The 18,728-nt window shown below is 41.2% G+C and overlaps 1 protein-coding gene across 1 annotated transcript in view; it reads left to right on the plus strand.

Annotated features, from left to right (window-relative positions):
• GHRHR (growth hormone releasing hormone receptor) overlaps positions 1–18,728 on the plus strand; it is a 43,615-nt gene that overhangs the window by 13,272 nt on the left and 11,615 nt on the right. Inside the window, exons 5-9 of the mRNA XM_073329681.1 lie at positions 10,864–10,961; positions 15,033–15,130; positions 15,736–15,868; positions 16,031–16,184; positions 17,129–17,189. Of these exons, the coding sequence (XP_073185782.1) occupies positions 10,864–10,961; positions 15,033–15,130; positions 15,736–15,868; positions 16,031–16,184; positions 17,129–17,189 (544 nt within the window). The remainder of the gene's footprint in view (positions 1–10,863; positions 10,962–15,032; positions 15,131–15,735; positions 15,869–16,030; positions 16,185–17,128; positions 17,190–18,728) is intronic.

Here is an 18,728-nt window from a genome sequence, read left to right on the forward strand (position 1 = left end):
CCTCAAACACCTTGCACCAAAGAATTAATTTTTTTAATGATATTCAATCCCTTCCCTCCTCCTCCACTCTCTCTCTCTCTCTCTCTCTCTCACACACACACACACACACACACCATGCACCTCTTGCACCCACTCCCTCCTTGGTGTTAACATTTTTTTGGATATTAGTAGCTGGGTTTTTTGGTGTGACTGGTTTTTAAGGGGTTTTCAGCCAAAGGCTTTATGAGATGGATAAAAGTTAAAAATCTTATATACAAATCTACAGTGGATAGTGCCCTGAAAACCGTAACTTCTCGCACATGTTCCTGCCCCCACCGCACCACTCAAACATTTTGCTTTTGTCTAAACCAGAGGAAGCGGTTGCGTGGAATACAGATCATAGCACAATGTTTAAAAGATACACTAGCCCAACCTTTAAACAATAGTGATAGCTCCTTTTGAAAGCATTGCCTAAAGGGGTTGCCTCGCATACAAAAAAGCTCAACCAAACAAAAACTCTAAAGTCTTCTCATCAGTTTACAAAGATGGGCCATAGGCCTCTTCATAGGCTCAACACCTGTAAATTGCAAAGAAAGTTTTTGATCCCAGTGTACAGTGAAAAAAATAAAAATTTAAAAGACAAAAGCCATAGCTTTGTGACTGCATGAAAGACAGAGGTACAGACTGTAGCCTCTGACATCCTTATCTGAAGAAACAGCCCCATCCCACACCTCCTCCTCCTTCTTTCCTGACATTTTTTTTTTATCTACAGCTGCCATGTGCATCTGCTAAACAGGCTGTTTTTAATCACATCAACTAAAGCTTTAAAAATAAACATCCATAAACTTTTAAAAGTTTAACATGAAGAACAGGGCATGGGGAGAAGAGAGCTGGCCTGCCTTTTAGGGGAGCATTGATACAGGACTGAAATATTGTTTTAGTAAAACAATTTTGTAGCCACACTTTGCTAGTTGGTTAGTCTCTAAGGTGCCACAAGTACTCCTTTTCTTTTTGCGAATACAGACTAACACGGCTGTTACTCTGAAACCTAGTTGTCATGCTTTACCATGAACAAGCATTTGTAATACAAAAGATTTCCCCAACTTCTTGAGGCATTATTTCTCCCATAATTGTGACAATTTTTCCAATCCCTTTTCACCGGGCTATCAGAAATAGCAAATAAATCAGATTCTCAAAATTGTTGGTGGATGACATACTTGGACATTGACAGGGTCCTAGAGAATTATTTTTTTCTGTTCTTAGTTAACACTTTACATTTTACTTTTACACAAGCTGTAACCCTGGATACTTTACAGCATTGAATAGTAGAATACAGATGAACAACCTGAGAAAGTGCTGAAAACAGAGGCCTTGTGGTGGACTCAAGCCCTAATGTAATGGGACTAGGGAAGAAGTTAAAAGGCATAGCTGAACAGGAAGAGGGTATTATTTAAAGAGTAGATTTGAGGAAGCGGGGGGAAGGGGGGGACTTTTAAAAGTTTCTGATAGTTTATTTTTAAAGCATTATTTAATGTGATTAAAACACTATGTTTAGCAGAAGCATACAGAGACGATGGCAGTTTTAGATTAAAAAGAAGCCAGGAAAGGAGGAGGAAGGAGTTTGGGGTGGGGGATGTTTCTTCAGATACCAGTGCCATAGGCTACAGCCTTTATCTCTGTCCTTCATACAGTCACGAAGCTATAGCTTTTGTCTTTTATTTATTTATTTTTTTACTGTACACTGGAATCAAAAACTTCCTTTGCAGTTTACAAGTGTTAAGCCTATTAAGAGGCCTATGTCCCATCTTTGTAAACTGGCTTTAGAGAAGTTTCAGAGTAGCAGCCATGTTAGTCTGTATCCGTAAAAAGAAAAGGAGTACTTGTGGCACCTTATAACAAATTTATTAGAGCATAATAAAATTTGCTTTGAGCAGGGGGTTGGACTAGATGACCTTCTGGGGTCCCTTCCAACCCTGATATTCTATGATTCTATAAGCTTTCGTGAGCTACAGCTCACTTCATCGGATGCATGCAGTGGAAAATACAGTGGGGAGATTTTATATACACAGAGAACATGAACCAATGGGTGTCACCATACAGACTGTAACAAGAGTGATCAGGAAAGGTGAGCTATTACCAGCAGGAGAGCGGGGGGACAGGGGACGGGACTTTCATAGTGATAATCAAGGTGGGCCATTTCCAGCACTTTACAAGAACAGTGGAAGGGAAATAAACAAGGGGAAATAGTTTTACTTTGTGTAATGTCACATCCACTCCCAGTCTTTATTCAAGCCTAAGTTAATTGTATCCAGTTTGCAAATTAATTCCAATTTAGCAGTCTCTCCTTGGAGTCTGTTTTTAAAGTTTTTTTATTTGTTAGTCTCTAAGGTGCCACAAGAACTCCTTTTCTTCTTGTGAATACAGACTAACATGGCTGCTACTCTGAAACCACTTTTAGGTAGGTAATCAAGTGACCAAAGAGATTGAGTGTTCGCCGACTGGTTTTTGAATGTTATAATTCTTGACGTCTGATTTGTGTCCATTTATTTTTTTATGTAGAGACTGTCCTGTTTGGCCAATGTACGTGGCAGAGGGGCATTGCTGGCACATGATGGCATATATCATATTGGTAGATGCGCAGGTGAACGAGCCTCTGATAGTGTGGCTGATGTGTCCCCTGAATCGATATGTGGACACAGTTGGCAACAGGCTTTGTTGCAAGGATAGGTTCCTGGGTTAGTGTTTTTGTTGTGTGGTGTGTGGTTGCTGGTGAGTATTTGCTTCAGGTTGGGTTCATGTCTGTAAGCGAGGACTGGCCTGTCTCCCAAGATCTGTGAGAGTGTTGGGTCATTCTTCAGGATAGATTGTAGATCCTTGATGATGCGCTGGAGAGGTTTTAGTTGGGGGGCTGAAGGTGATGGCTAGTGGTGTTCTGTTATTTTCTTTGTTTGGCCTGTCCTGTAGTAGGTAACTTCTGGGTACTCTTCTGGCTTTGTCAATCTGTTTCTTCCCTTCAGCAGGTGGGTATTGTAGTTGTAAGAACGCTTAATAGAGATCTTGTAGGTGTTTGTCTCTGTCTGAGGGGTTGGAGCAAATGCGGTTGTATCATAGAGCTTGGCTGTAGACGATGGATCGTGTGGTGTGGTCTGGATGAAAGCTGGAGGCATGTAGGTAAGTATAGCGGTCAGTAGGTTTCCGGTATAATGTGCTGTTTATGTGACCATTGTTTATTAGCACTGTAGTGTCCAGGAAGTGGATCTCTTGTGTGGACAGGTCCAGGCTGAGGTTGATGTTGGGATGGAAATTGTTGAAATCATGGTGGAATTCCTCAAGGGCTTCTTTTCCATGGGTCCAGATGATGAAGATGTCATCAGTGTAGCGCAAGTAGAGTAGGGGCATTAGGGGATGAGAGCTGAGGAAGCGTTGTTCTAAGTCAGCCATAAAAATGTTGGCATACTGTGGGGCCATGTGGGTACCCATAGCAGTGCCGCTGATTTGAAGGTATACATTGCCCCCAAATGTGAAATAGTTATGGGTGAGGACAAAGTCACAAAGTTTAGCCACCAGGTTTGCCGTAACATTATCGGGGATACTGTTCCTGACGGCTTGTAGTCCATTTTTGTGTGGAATCTTGGTGTAGAGGGCTTCTACATCCATAGTGGCCAGGATGGTGTTTTCAGGAAGATCACCGATGGATTGTAGTTTCCTCAGGAAGTCAGTGGTGTCTCGAAGATAGCTGGGAGTGCTGGTAGCGTAGGGCCTGAAGAGGGAGTCTACATAGCCAGACAATCCTGCTGTCAGGGTGCCAATGCCTGAGATGATGGGGCATCCAGGGTTTCCAGGTTTATGGATCTTGGGTAGCAGATAGAATACCCCTAGTCGGGGTTCTAGGGGTGTGTCTGTGCGGATTTGTTCTTGTGCTTTTTCAGGGAGTTTCTTGAGCAGATGGTGTAGTTTTTTTTGGTAACCCTCAGTGGGATCAGAGGGTAATGGCTTGTAAAAAGTGGTGTTGGAGAGCTGTCTAGCAGCCTCTTGTTCATATTCCGACCTATTCATGATGACGACAGCACCTCCTTTGTCAGCCTTTAGAGAAACTTTAGAGAAGTTTTTGTTTGGTTGGGCTTTTTTGTATGCGAAGCAATGCATGTAGGCAAATCTTTCAAAACAAACTGTTGTGTACTTTTGGCTACAGAGCTCACTTATATACGCCAGCTGTGTTCATCATAAAATACTTTAATGCTCTGCCAGGCATGGTTAAGGTTAGTTTAAATAAGATATTTTACACCACATAGTGGTTGAACAGATAATAGAGTTAACATTCCATTACATCTCCCCCTTTAAGTTCTACATTCCTACCATTTACAATATTTATACCCTCACACTGTCTTTAAAGTTCATTACTTATCAGCCTGTGGCACGTCTCTGAAAAATACTTTTTTTCTAATTATGTGACCCAAATGTGTGTCAACTTGGTATTCTGGCTGTCCATTAGTTGTAATGACTGGCAGTGGTTGGTTTGGAATCTCTAAGTTGTCTTCTTTGTGAGCCACTTTGGCCATCTGTAGAGTTTACTCTGTTGATTGTTCTTTCTGAGGAACAAACTGTAGCTGGCAACAGTTTCTGTTGAACTCTCCACTGTTAGTATCGATTGTTAGGGGGCTTATTCCTTCACCCACTTACTTTCCTGGTCCTTCTCGCATGAACAGAGAGCAACAATACCCGAAGTCCAAAGGTGCAAACAATTCAATGTTTATTGGGGTGAACTTCCAGCAAGCATGATTCCAGTTTCCTTCCTTAGTATCCTCCTTCCCAGCTCTGACACCACAGAGCCTTACACCTGTGTCCCTGTTCCTATACCTGCCCTTAGCCAAACATTATTCCAATTTCCTTACCCCCATTCCCTGTTCCCATTTCCCCTCTTTAGCAAAACATGATTCCAATTTCCTTACCCCCATTCCCTGGTCCCATTTCCCCCTTTAGCAAAACATGATTTCAATTTCTGCAACCCCATTCCCTGTTCCCATCTCCCCCACCCACACACCCATCTCCTCCCACCCACGCCCACTCACTTCCTCATTGACTACAGATTATATAGTAAAACTTGAGTTCTGCTTAGTTATACCTTAAGCAATCATTTTCCTGAAATTTAACTAACCAATCCTAACATATTGTAACATGATTATGTAACCAATTATATCCCACCACCTTAATTAGTTTACACCCAGCAAAATTAATTATACAGCAGACAGGAACAATCACAGAACCAGACAGAGATTATATAGACAAACAATAGCAAAGTGGGAACTATAATGACAAAACAATACAGAAGTGAGGATTTCACATCCCAGCTATTGATAAGTGAGTTCTTGCCAGACAGGATGCTATCAAACTAAGTTTCCTTTTACATTTTCTAGGCACTTCCCTTTCTCTGGAGGTGATAGGCACTATCAGGACAGGATTCTATTCCTAACAGCCCAATAGCATCTTATTTCAATGTGACTAGTTTGGAATGTGAGGATGTGACCGGTCGCTTCCCAGTTTATAGCTGCCTCTGTTGCTTAGCTAAAGGCCTTAGCCTAAGAACAGGGCCCCAGACTGTCACAGTAATAGAAGGCCCTTACACCGGCAGACAGTGATTTTGATTCTCTTTTGTACCTCTATAACTAGCCAAGTGATAAGAATACACCTAAATTCTTAAAGTACAGGCCTTTGCAGACAGGCCTGAATATCTATATCCTAACATGGATCACATATGATCTGGGTGCTAAATTCTTTTTCTTTATGACAGCTGGAGTTGTCTGTTCTTTTCCTCCATCCAGTCTGACACGAAAGTGGTCACCAGGTTCTAGACATGGCAGTTGTCCAATTGAGTGATAGTATTTTTAAAAGTGTTCATAAGCTCTTTTTAACCTTTTTATCCAATTTGGCTACTCTCTTCATGTCTGGCCACTTTGGAGACAGATTCCTCTCACAAGTTAGAACAGTAGTTCCGAGTTGTCGTCCCATCAGGTGTTGTGCTAGACTATATCCAGTTGCTGCTACTGGTGTTGATCTGTAACTCAGAAGAGTGAGGAATGGATCTTCCTGCTTTGGGATTTTCTTGGCTGTCTGTACAGCTCTCTCACCCTCTCCATTCATTTGTGGGTAATGTGGGCTGCTACTAATATGGTTAAAATCGTATTTAGTTCAAAATGACTTAAATTCTGCTGCAGCAAGTTATGGTCCATTGCCCGTTCCTAGTTGTTCTGGAATACTGAAGTGAGCAAAAGTGCACTTCATTTTTCTTGATAACATTGCAACATGTTATGTCTTTCAAGTACATTATTTCTAATAACTGGAAAAATAGTTCACAATGACCAGGCAATGCTGTCCTCTGAATGTACGTAAATCTACAGCTAGTCTCTTCCCAAGTCTCTCTGTTGGAGATGTTGTTAAAGATTCTTTATGTTGTGTTGGGCTGCTAGTTCTGCAACATTCACATGCAGCAACTTTATCGTTTATGTCCTTTCTGATGCCCTGCCACCACATTGACTGGTTGTCCATTCACAGAGTTTAGTTAATCCTTGATGTCCTTCATGGATGAGGTTTAGAAATTCTCCTCTCATTTAATCTGGAATTATGATGTAATTGCCTTTAATCACGAGTCCATTTGACTTGCTTAACACACCACAAAGCTGTCTCATGTTACCTCCTTAGTGTCCTTTAAATACTTGGGCCAGCTGCCTCAATGTAACTTAGACCTTCCTGAAGTTGCTTGTCTGTCAAGGTTGCTTTTTGTAGCTGGAGTAGCCTCTTTTATGACACTGGTCCACAGCATTCACATCAGCTGTTATATCATCCTTGAGCTCACGGGTAGCCGAGTGCAATGCTGAGCTCTATGACAGAGTGCCTGCTACTACTAGATTTTCCCAGGAACATACCTAGCAATTGAGTTAAATCACATAACCCTTAGCAATAGATGTTGGCATTTCAGTGGTGCTTGATCCAGGACTTTTCAGTTGATCAGGGTTATAAGTAGTTTAAGGTCTGTTATCCATGTAAACGAATCCAGTCCACACAGATATCTGTAAAAGTTCTCACATGCCCATAGGCTTGTCAGGCACTCCTTTTCAATCTATGCATATCGATTTTCTGCTTCTGTAAGCATGTGAGAACAAAATGCAACTGGCTTCCACTCTCAGCCAGGTTGTAGCAACAATGCACCACCTAGGCCATAGCTGCTTGTATCTGCACTGACCATTGTGGGTTGGTTCACATGCTCGTACTTGAGAACTGGAGTCGTTGAGATAATTTCTTTTACCTTATCAAAGGCAATTTCTGGGTTTGGCCCCCATAGGCAAGATGTGTTGGACATTAACAGTTCAGACAGTGGTTTGTTGCTGTTGAAAGGTCTTGTAGATATTGACCAAGGTAATTTACCATTCCCAGTATACGTCTCGGTTCTTGTACATTTGTTGGTGCATGCCATTCTCGAATTGCTTTTACTTTCTCAGGGCTAGGACTGATTCCATCTTCGTTTATTGTCCATCCCCAAAACTGGATTTGGGGTACACAGAAAATGCACTTTTCCTTGTTTAGTTGTGGTTCAGAATGACTGGTTAAGCTTAGGACTTTGTTGAGGGTTTTGTACTGTTCTTCCACCAAAGATCCATCTATCAGAATATTGGCCATGAAGACTACAGCTCCATTTGTGTTCATTCACAGTTCTGCCATCTTTCTTTGGAAAATTTCAGGTGCACTATTAATCCAAAAAGGTGATCTTCATAAGCAAAATCTCCCAAAAGATGTGATAAATGTAGTTAGTTTAGCACTTTCTTTGGCTAAAGGAATTTGGCAGAATCCACTCAAGGCATCCGACTTAGAGAATACTGTATATCCTTTCACTTTGGGGAGAAAGTCATCCAGTGTTGGAAGGATATATTTTTCTCTCACAACTGCTTCATTAAATCTTTTAAGATCCACACAGATTCGTATTTTTACATTTTTCTTTATAAATGGTACCATTTGGGCACACCATACTGCTGGCTCAGAGATTTTCTTGATTATGCCAATACACTCCATTCTCTTTAACTCAGTTTCCACTTTATGAAATAATGGGTTAAGGGTCCTGGGAGGTGTATGTACACTATATGGCTTAGCATTGTCTGTTAATGTTATTTGTACTGGATCTCCTTTCTAAAGTCCAGTATCAACAAATATTACATTGAGTTCTTCCACCTTTCTCACTAGGCCCATCATGGCTGCCATGCTGCAGCTGAGAAGGCTTTTGTTCTGTGGTCCTTTGATCACATACACTCTGCATGCATAGCTTTTGTCGTTGAAAATTGTTTCTGTGGTGAACTAGCTCATGCAGTTCAAAATCCCTCCAGGTGCTCTGTCAGGTGACATCAGCTTTGGGCAATGTTGAAGGTGATTGTAAGTTCCTTCTGAGATAACTGTGATGCTAACTCCTAAGTCAATTTTAAAGCTAATAGTCTTGCCATGGATATACAATTTCATTCTCCAGGCAGGCGTTTTGTCATCAAAAGTGATAGATTCCAGAACCAATGGCTCTTGATTATCTGTAATATGAGTGAACTCCCTGACTGATTTGGTTCAGCAAACAGCTGCAAAATGTCCATATTTAATGCCTTTAGTACCTGTGCACCTCTGGCTACACATACATCATCTCTCAGGATATGACTTTTTCACATCTTGTATATGTAGGATGGAATTTGTCCCTCTTAGCCTAGGAGTTCTCTCTCCTTGCCTCCGGGGTTTTATGATATTGCCTTTTAACATTCAAGTGTCTGTGTATAGTTTCTAACCTAGTTTCAGATTTTTCATGTTCATCAGGAAAGCCTATACTTTTAAAATTTTATTTTTTATTGTAAAGCCTCTCTGTAAATGATGGAAATTTTATACTGTCCCCTGGAATCTAAAACTTTGTTCACCCTTTTCAAATGATATACACGAGAAATGTATTTACATATTTTTGTTTGGTTGGAGATGTTTTTCCAGACTGGACAATTCAATGACGCAAAACTTTGCCAGACTTGAGATGTAACAAAGGCCTGACCCTTGGTTGCAGAATGATCGGTATTTAATTATGGAAATAATTTAGCCATTTCCTATTCTTGGCCTCTCTAGAGTGTAATGTAGAGATTCAATGTAAAAACATGCTTACGTTATTGTTAAAAGGCTGGGATAATATTGCTTTAAAACACTTTTTTTCAAATATCATATGATTTAATTTTAATCCTACAATTAAAAAATTCTTTCGCTGAAGATACTGCAAAAGATGGCTGTCTTAGAATAAAAGGAGGAGAGGGCATGGAGGCATGGTTCTTCACATAACAGTGACAGAGGGTACAATCTTTATTTCTCTCTTTCACACAGTTACAAAGCTATAACTTGTCTTTTTAAACTTTTTTCTTTACTGTAAATCTCCTCTATAAAGTAGGAGAATATTATCCTAGCCCTCCAAATCTTCACACTTTAGAAATGATATCCCCTAAACTGATGCTAAAATGAGTTAAATTAAGTAGTGTTGTATTAATTTAGATGGAATCCGGTGTTAACATAACCCTGTCACTGTCCAACATTAAACAGTTTTAAACAAAATTTGGGGTTTGGTATACAGAGGCCCCAGCATGCTTTGTACCATGGCAAACACACCATTAAAAATCCTTAACACTTTGTATTAAAGATACAGAAAATAAGGGAAAACAGTTAAAGCATTTGAAATATAAAATAGTGAATAATATTTTCATTTTAACAACATCCCCTGTTCTCTTTCCCTTTAGCTGGAGAGAGCTTTTAGAAGGAAAAGGCTGTTGTCTGACAGACTTTTACATGGCATTAAAGATGATAATAACTGTAATTTTTTGGGAAAAGAGAAAAAGTTAGTTGAGATCAGAGGCAACGTGTGCGGGGGAGGGGGGCACAATTTGCTGCTTGGCGTCTACTGAGCATGCTCCCATGGACTAAGCATGCTTAGTAACATCTGCTGAAGCCGCTGTCCTCACTCTGCCCCTCCCCTATGGGCAGGTGTGGGTCGTCTCTGGTTGAGATGGGCTGAAGCTGGCATTGCTGTTGTTGTTAAAGTCCGATCACGTTTTCTAGAAGACAAAACAAGACAAACACACATAAGAGGGGGAGAGGAAAGAACAGCAAAATAGAAAATGCTGCTTCTGTGTCTGGCTTTGCTTTTCCCTTGCAACCTCACTGTTGGAGAAACATGGGCAGAGCACCTGGTCTGATCAGCCACTCCAAGATCTGGCAAAATTGTACCAGCATGGACTGGTTAGGACATTGCTTTTATTCACCTCTTTCTGGTCACAGACTTGCAGCGGTGTTGCAAAAGATACAGTCTTGAGTTGGCCGGTTAAGCCAGACTCTGATTAGACAGAAGGAAAATGGAGAGGGTTAGGAGAGATGGGGAAGGAAAAACATACATGAGGGAGAGGGATGGGAGGAGAAAGACGAAGTCTCTCATCACAGGTGCTGTTTGGGATTCAGCCTGAGCTGATGGAAGTGGTGGCGTCTTCAGGGTCCCTCTCTCTGGACCAATCAGGTCAGGACATATTTTAGGAAGAAGGTCCAGGGAACCTCACAAGCTGTACCTCTTCCTAGAACTGCTCCCATGTGTTTTTCTGTAGCAGGAATGTAAGTCCTTCCTACCCACTGAGGATTGTTGCCCCTGCCCATTCTGAAGCTCCTTATTTAGCAAACTACCTGCTACTGACCCTTTCTGTTTTGCCATGGAACGAATGTATTAATATTATTTACCTGTATTACTGTAGTGCCCAGGAGCCCTAGTCATGGACCAGGACTCCTTTGCGCTCGGCGCTGTACAAATACAGAACAAAAGGGTAATCCCTGCCCCTGTGGGATTTCTTGCAGGCTTGGTAAGAAGAAACTGTACAGTGAATGGCTGGTCTGATCCATTTCCCTCCTATCACATTGCCTGCCCAGTGAACGATGAGATTCCAGTTCAGGAAGTAAGTCTATCTGAACCAATACCATTCAGAAATGTGCTGATGCTAGTCATATACCTTTCTATTTCAGAAGTTGGGGATGAAAACTTGGTTGAAGCAGCACCATTCTCACTAAGTATAAAATGCCATTGTATTTTTACTCTGCCCACTTGCTCGGTGAAATTATTAATGACATTTATTATACAGGTGAAGAGAGCACTCATTTAAACACCTAATAGATCTAGAGAGCTGTGTCCGAAAAAATATAGGTCCAGATCTTCTGGTGTGGTAAATTCGTGTAACTCCGTTGAATGACACGGAAATACACCAGGTGAAGATCTGGTCCAAAATGTTTGCAAAACTGGGATTAATACTTCAGTTATATTCAATGATCAGTCTGAGCTGTCGGCAGCATTGCTGCCCTGCTGCCGGTAGCAAACATGCCCTTTTTTCACCAGAATTTCAGACTCAAGGCAAATTGAATCAGTTAACCAGAAGATGCTGCATTTCTGCTCCTCATCTAGTTTGAAGAAAGCAAATCATGTAAAGAAAAAAATAAGCACCCATAACAAAGCAAAAGGAATTCTGGGCTTAAGAAAAATACCATGCTCAGATTCTGGTCTCTATTACATAGGTGTAAATCCATTGACTTCAACAGAGTTACTCTGGATTTACACCTGTGTAATTTAGATTAGTATTTGGCACGTTTTGTCAGTTTGATTCCCAAAACCATTGTCACTTCAATCTTGTGTGCACAGAAAATGTTTCCCATTTTAACTACACCTTGTGCTTACCTATAAATGTGCTTCTGCTTGTGTAGCTATTTTTGCACAGGAAGGGGAATAAGTGCTACTGGTATAAGGCACCTTAATAACAGTATCATTGCATCCACCCTAGGCCAGGTCTGGCAGAAGGCCCCTCGTGTAGATAGTTACACCAGGAAAGCTGCACTCTGACTGGTATAGCTTGTTTTGCTCAGGGGAGGTGGTTTTTCAACTCCAGCGCAAACCACATTTTTGCTGGTATAAGCTGCATCCACACTAGGAGTGCTTTGCTGACATAGCCTAGCCATAGCCTTTCCTTCCCATACTGGTGAAGCTCTCCTGGAATAGACATACGTTAGGGTTGTATTGGTGTCTCCATATCAGTAAAAAAATCAGAACCCTATCTGATATAAGTGGACATAGGAACAAAACTCGTTCAAAACCTGTGTGTCAACCTGGCTTTGTTGCTGATTCTTCTCTCACTTATTCAGGTGTAAATCAGGAGTAACTCCACTGAAGTCAATCAGAAGTCTCTCCATTAGGGTAAAACTGGTAGAAAACAGCAGGGAATCGGACCCTTGCTGTTTGTGCCCAGCAAATGGTGCTAACTGAGCGAATGAAAGCAAGATTCTGTTTTACTTATTGAAGTTAATTTCACCTGTCAGCAAGAGCTTAGTGAATAATCCATTCCATATGGGTTGGATGGACTTTTGTTGTCATCTTCACTTTATTTCTTCACTGTTTGTCAGCAGGCTGTTTAACTTGGACCTTGCTTTCCAGCTGGCTGATCTATCATGCAGAAATGCAACTCTTGAAATGTTCTTTTCCCTTCTTTTTATTTATTCCTTGCACTTCTAGTGCAAAAACAAACATAGCATGAGCCTGCTGTTTTCTTTGGCAGGTGCCCTGTTCTTTCACCTAGGTTGACTCTTTGGCCTGCTTGTTTATCCACTTGGGAATTGGATTATTGCTTTATATGGACTTTCTTTCCTATCTGATTTGCAAGGAATGGCTGCCAGCTAGGATGACCTAACCTCAGCTTTGACACACTTGCTCATGAGATAGTTCCTCATTGATTCACCTGGTGGATTTGTTGCTGAGGATCCCGTGTTTGAGTTTTAGCTGGATAAACACACACACTGAGTAAGAACTGCTCCACAGGGCTTTGCTAACTGGCTAAATGCAATCTAGTGTTTCGCCACTCAGTGGTAGACACAATATGAACCCTATTAGGAGCAAAGGATCTGCTGCCCCCTCTTATTTCAGTGCTGCTTAGCTCTTCTGAAAGTCAGACAATAATTATTGCCTAAATTTTATTGAGAGATAGCACTAGAGATTCTAACCAGCTTTCCTTTCCAACATGGAGGTGTGCTCCTGCAAAGGCTGCCCAGGGTGACAATATCTATACAATAAAATCAAAATGGGACCTAAGAGACAGATACTTCCAGACTTAGGGAAAGTTTGGATTCGGATCCAAACTCTGCATCTTGGGTCCACGTCTACTTTTATTTGCTGCTTCCTCTTGAGAGGGATGAAGTTAGTTTGGCCAGCTACCTACCCACTCAAACACGATGCCTGAAAAAAGCTGGATTTTAATTCAAGCACTATTAGGTTGTTCTTGTACATGGGAAAAGTTGAGTTTGGGGATATAGGGAGAAAATCTCCAGTAGACAAATAGGGTGGAAATAGGAACAAAACACAAACAGTGAAATACAGATAGGGCAAGGTTGAAAAAAAGTAAAGAGAGAGAGAGAGGAAAAAAATGATGAAAAAATTAATGTTTGCAGTGTTGTTGTAGCTGTGTCAGTCTCAGGATATTAGGGAGACAAGGTGGGTGAGGTGATATCTTGTATTGGACCACCTTCTGTTGGTCAGAGAGACAAGCTTTTGAGCTACACAGAGCTCTTCTTCAGGCGTGGAAAAGGTACTCAGAGTGTCACAGCTAAATACAATGAGGAACAGCATAAGTAGTTAAGTTTCAGAGTAGCAGCCGTGTTAGTCTGTATCCGTAAAAAGAAAGGGAGTACTTGTGGCACCTTAGTAGTTAAATTCTAAGGGATCAGTCCAGGTGAACTGGCCCATTTACAGCTCTCCAGTCATAGGACAAAGTGATACATTGTGCGGTGTATATCATACATAAGGCAGCCATTAGTGCCAGCCAAGCTTTTGAGGAATTACCTCTATCTCTAATACAAGGCTCTAGTCTGCCTGCAATTTAGGAAAATCTGATGTTAAATCCACACCCCCTTGAAGTGAATGGGACTTCTTCCAATTAGTTCAGTGGGGTCAGGATGTCACCCAGGGGGTTTTAAAAATTGAATTGTTCTCACAAAACAAATGTGGCTTTAAACTGTAGCAGACAAAGCTTTGTGAACTCAAATTACTGCCATTCGGAATCCCCTAAAAATATAGTTTGAGAGGATCACAAAACCTTGCACATCATGAGATTCAGCCTTCCCTCCTTGTTACCCATCTCCCTGGACCTTCTACCATTGTTTACCTTGAACTTCTGCCGTAATTATCTGAACATTTTATCAAAACAAGAATATTTTGGGTTAGTAAATGAGTGAGTGGTGACTTATAGGAAGGATTAATGTAGACCAGTCGTGGTATAACAATATAGTCACAAAGAGAGTCAGGTTGAAATTTTGTCAAGAAACCCAAACTGGGCCAAACTTGCCTGATTTCAGAGATCATTATAAGCCTGAAAGCCAGCACAGTTTTGTGAAAAGACTTGAAAAATTTCTAAAATCTTTTGAGTTAACTTGGACCCAATTTCAAGCCATCCTAGGCCCTCTTGTGGTTTTTCAGCAAAACCATGCAGAGTTTACTGTTCTTCAAGGTTTAGATCTTGATTATCACTACAAAAGTTTTTTTCTCCTGCTGATAATAGCGCATCTTAACTAATTATCCTCTTACAGTTTGTATGGCAACTTCCAACTTATCTGTATGTATATATATATCTTCTTACTATATATTCCATTCTATCCATCCAATGAAGTGGGCTGTAGCCCACGAAAGCTTATGCTCTAATAAATTTGTTAGTCTCTAAGGTGCCACAAGTCCTCCTGTTCTATTTGCAGATACAGACTAACACGGCTGCTACTCTGAAACCTGTAAAAGGTTTAGATATGAAGCCCAGTTAAAGGATTCCAGCTGAGTTTTGTTTTGAGATCACATGAACCCTCAAAAAGTGAAGGTCAGGGGTGTGAACTGAGGCCACAGAAAAGGTTCTGGTGAACAACAAAGCAAACCCACCAGATTCTGTGTCGCTTCTTTTCCTTCTATTTGCATTAAAACCTATATGACTTGTTCATTCTCTCCTTTATAGCACTCCTATTTTTCTACTGTAAAGATCATCTACACTGTGGGGTACAGCATATCTATCTCCTCCCTCACCCTGGCTGTGACTGTTCTTATTGCATTCAGGTATGTTTATGAACATTTACCCTGGGCCCGTGAAAGTAAACAGAAATCAAGTTAATGCAAGATGCTGGAAGCTCTGGGCTGTGAGATTTACAGATTAATAACTGGCAGAAATAGCTGCTGTTTCACAACTCATTTTGCATTTCAGTTCGACTGCAACACTCATCACACTAGAAACGAAATGAGCTTTATGATTAGGCATGAGTGACCTGATTCGGATTAGACTTTGATGCAGCCTGATTTTCACAGTTGCTGAGCATCCCCAGCTCTTGCTGAAGATGCTGAGCTGCAGCTGCATATCACCTCTGCCAATCAGCCTCTAGATAATTAATCACTGCCCAATTTGCTAAGAAAGCTGTCTAGATACTCCCGGGTCTCTCTGCACCACTCCCCATTTCTTGGGGGCTGTGTTAGCACCGTCAGTGTTACATCAGGGAAGGTTATTTCTCAGATGCAGAGTCCATTCAGCCATTGAGTTCAGTGTGAGCAGAGCTCGGTCACAGCAGAGGGCTTTTGACAACCCCGCCCTAAGGAAACCCAGACCCGTGAAAGATGAGTTACCCATCTCCCACCACTTCATTTTGCTGGCCTTCCTTCTTTTCCTCCAGGAGACTCCACTGCCCCAGAAATTACATCCACATCCAGCTCTTTCTCACCTTCATCTTGAAAACTATTGCCATTTTCATTAAGGATGCGGTCCTCTTCCAGGAGGAAGATATTGACCATTGCAGCTTTTCTACAGTAAGCGTTTGAAAAGGAGATTACGGTGGCATTGGATATCTTTGTATGTTGTTAATGTGCTGGTTAATATCTTGCCACTGCTCGTGTTTGTATGTGGTATTGTGATACCCACAATATATGTGTAACACGCAATAATGAAATTTTGCCTTCCCTGCTCCTTAGACCGAATGCAAGATATCAGTGGCTTTCTGTCACTATTTTATGATGGCTAATTTCATGTGGCTGCTGGTAGAGGCGCTATACCTGAACTGTCTGCTCTTATCATCCTTTCCTCATGGAAGACGCTATTTTTGGTGGCTTGTTCTGTTTGGATGGGGTAAGTGAGGCCTGAAATTAGACTAGAAAAGATCAGATTATGTTTCAGGGCTTGATCCATCGCCCATTGGGGTCAATGGAAACATCCTGACAGCAAAGTAAATGCCCGTATACTATCAAATGGATGAACCTCAAAGGGGTCTATGGTTTGGATGATTGTATGAACCCTGTAGAATTTGGAGACTGTATGAGGACACTGGGGATGCAGCATCTCTTGGGCTGGATACATCACGGGGAGCCAGGAACCCCTGATATTTAATCTTGGCTCTGCCAGTAGCTACCTGTGTGGCCTTGAGCAAGTCACATTAATCTGCATGCCTTGATTTCTCCATCAGTGAAATGAGGATAATAAAACTTATCTCTGTCTAATCTGTACCATGCCCATCGGTATTACCTTACAAGAGTACTATGATAATTTACTAATTGATGTTTGGAAAGTGCTTAGAGGGATTATTGAAATGGATAAATGCCACTCCCCAGCACTCCCCCATGCCAAAACCACCACTCCTTACCTAAAACTGGGAGGGGGAGGGACTTGCAAACTGACTTTAGGGACATTAGTTGAGATAACTAGTCACATGATTAAGGATTTTTCATATGAGCAATAGTTTGCAGGGACAGATCCATCCTGGCTTCACTGTATTGCTTTCATATTCACTCATCCATCCCACACAAACGTTAACTGGTTAACGCCATAGGCTACTTCATTTCATGGTGTGCATCGGGAGATTTCCCATTGTATTTATGCAGCTCACCATGACCTCGTTAGGTTAAAATGTGGTTCCTGTTAGACATAATGGTCATTGCACAGGGCATTTTCTATGGTCAGTTAATCTGTCTCATACTATCCTGGTAGGGTTGCAATAGACAGGATGGAAATTGAATCTGGAATAATTAATGAAATCAGAAAAACAACAACTAGTGTGTATTAAATTGTTTCGCCAGGTTTCCCAACGGTTTTTACCCTAGTGTGGATATTAGCAAAGCTGTATTTTGAAGACACCGCGTAAGTTGAAGTTTCATACTAGATTCCATATTGCAGTGTTGCACTTTTAATGTTATGATTGATCCCAGTCCTGCAATTTTCTCTGTGCCAGTGTGAAGCCCTGTTGAAGTCAATGTCTTGCATCTTTACATCCATTTTGCATAAGTGTGAATGGTTTCATAAGTTTCAGGGCCGTGGAGGATCAGGCCCTTAACCCTTCCTTTTTAAAAAAATTAATGATGAGCACACACAAAAAAATAATGGAAAATATAGATGGGTGAAATCCTGGCCCCATTGAAGTCCATGGGAGTTTTGCTGCTGAGTTCAGTAGAAGCAGAAGTTTACTTTGTATTTTTTTCCCCAGTCTGGTAGAAGGATTAAGGGATTTATTTCAAACTGTCCAAAACAAATTTACTGCTTGCACAGAGACTATGAAAACATTGAGGCTAATGGAAGAATTTTTAAAGACGTGACTGAAAATATGTTTCTAACGGGAGCGGAGTTACCGCCTTTTCTATAGCACTTGCTTTTGCAAACGTTATAATCAAAACCTTGAAGTATTGTGCTTCCGGGAAATCAAGGGATTCAGATGAAGTAATGATAATTGAGGAGCAAAGCTGATATCATCAGAAGCCTGAGATACTTATATAGCCTTATAAAGTGGAGCTATTACTGATAGCGGTCAGGGTCACCAATGTGGTCGGAGGTTGGCTGCATGTGTGTGTTCATTTAGCATGTTGTCCCAGCTCTGCGCAGATAGCGGACCTTAATTAAACTACCCCATAAATCCACAGACTCAGTTTTTAGCGAAGGCGCCTGGCCAGGTTTATTGTTGACGAAGCATGGTACTAACACCTCGCAGACTTTACGAGGATACGAAGACATGTATGCCCGTGACAGTGGACACAGCTTAGTGAGCGGCGGGCCTTTCCGTTGCTCCATAGGCGGGCCCAAAATATTCCCTTTAAAATACATCTTTATACCCCAGTACAAACAAGTTAGCAACTGCTCCCTAAAGTTGCTCACTATTACTTATCGTTTTGCACATGTTGGTTTAGTTAAAACATTTTTATTATGTACTGTCATTTTGACCTTATTCCTGTTATTTTTGGGGAATGTTCTTGTACCATCTTTAATATTGGAATGTTGGGGTGGCGCTTAATATTGAAATGTGTTTGCATAAGCACACTGTAACTAGTACTTCTTTAAAATGTGCATTTCTGCAATATCCACCCTGTTCTTGACAAATTCGGTGAGCAGGGCCTGCCTCTTGCTCACAGCCCGACTTTGCTTCATATCAGCAAAGTTTTAACCACTACTTTAGTTCAGGCCTCATACCAGACCTCTAATACAAGGGCTTATGTCTCAGGCTCTCTTCCTGCTACAAAGACAATGTCCCATAGGTCAAAAAGAGATCTTCAAATAACAGTGGTGTTTTTGATTTGGCTTTCAGCAACAGCCCTTATAACCTGCTGTCAGGCATATTTTCAACCAGGAAGCAATAGATTTCTGGCCATCACTTGGTGCATAAGAGTCAGTGATAATTTTGTCATTTTGCTA

Source organism: Lepidochelys kempii, chromosome 2 (genome assembly GCF_965140265.1).
Source record: "Lepidochelys kempii isolate rLepKem1 chromosome 2, rLepKem1.hap2, whole genome shotgun sequence".
Lineage (NCBI taxonomy): Eukaryota > Metazoa > Chordata > Testudines > Cheloniidae > Lepidochelys > Lepidochelys kempii.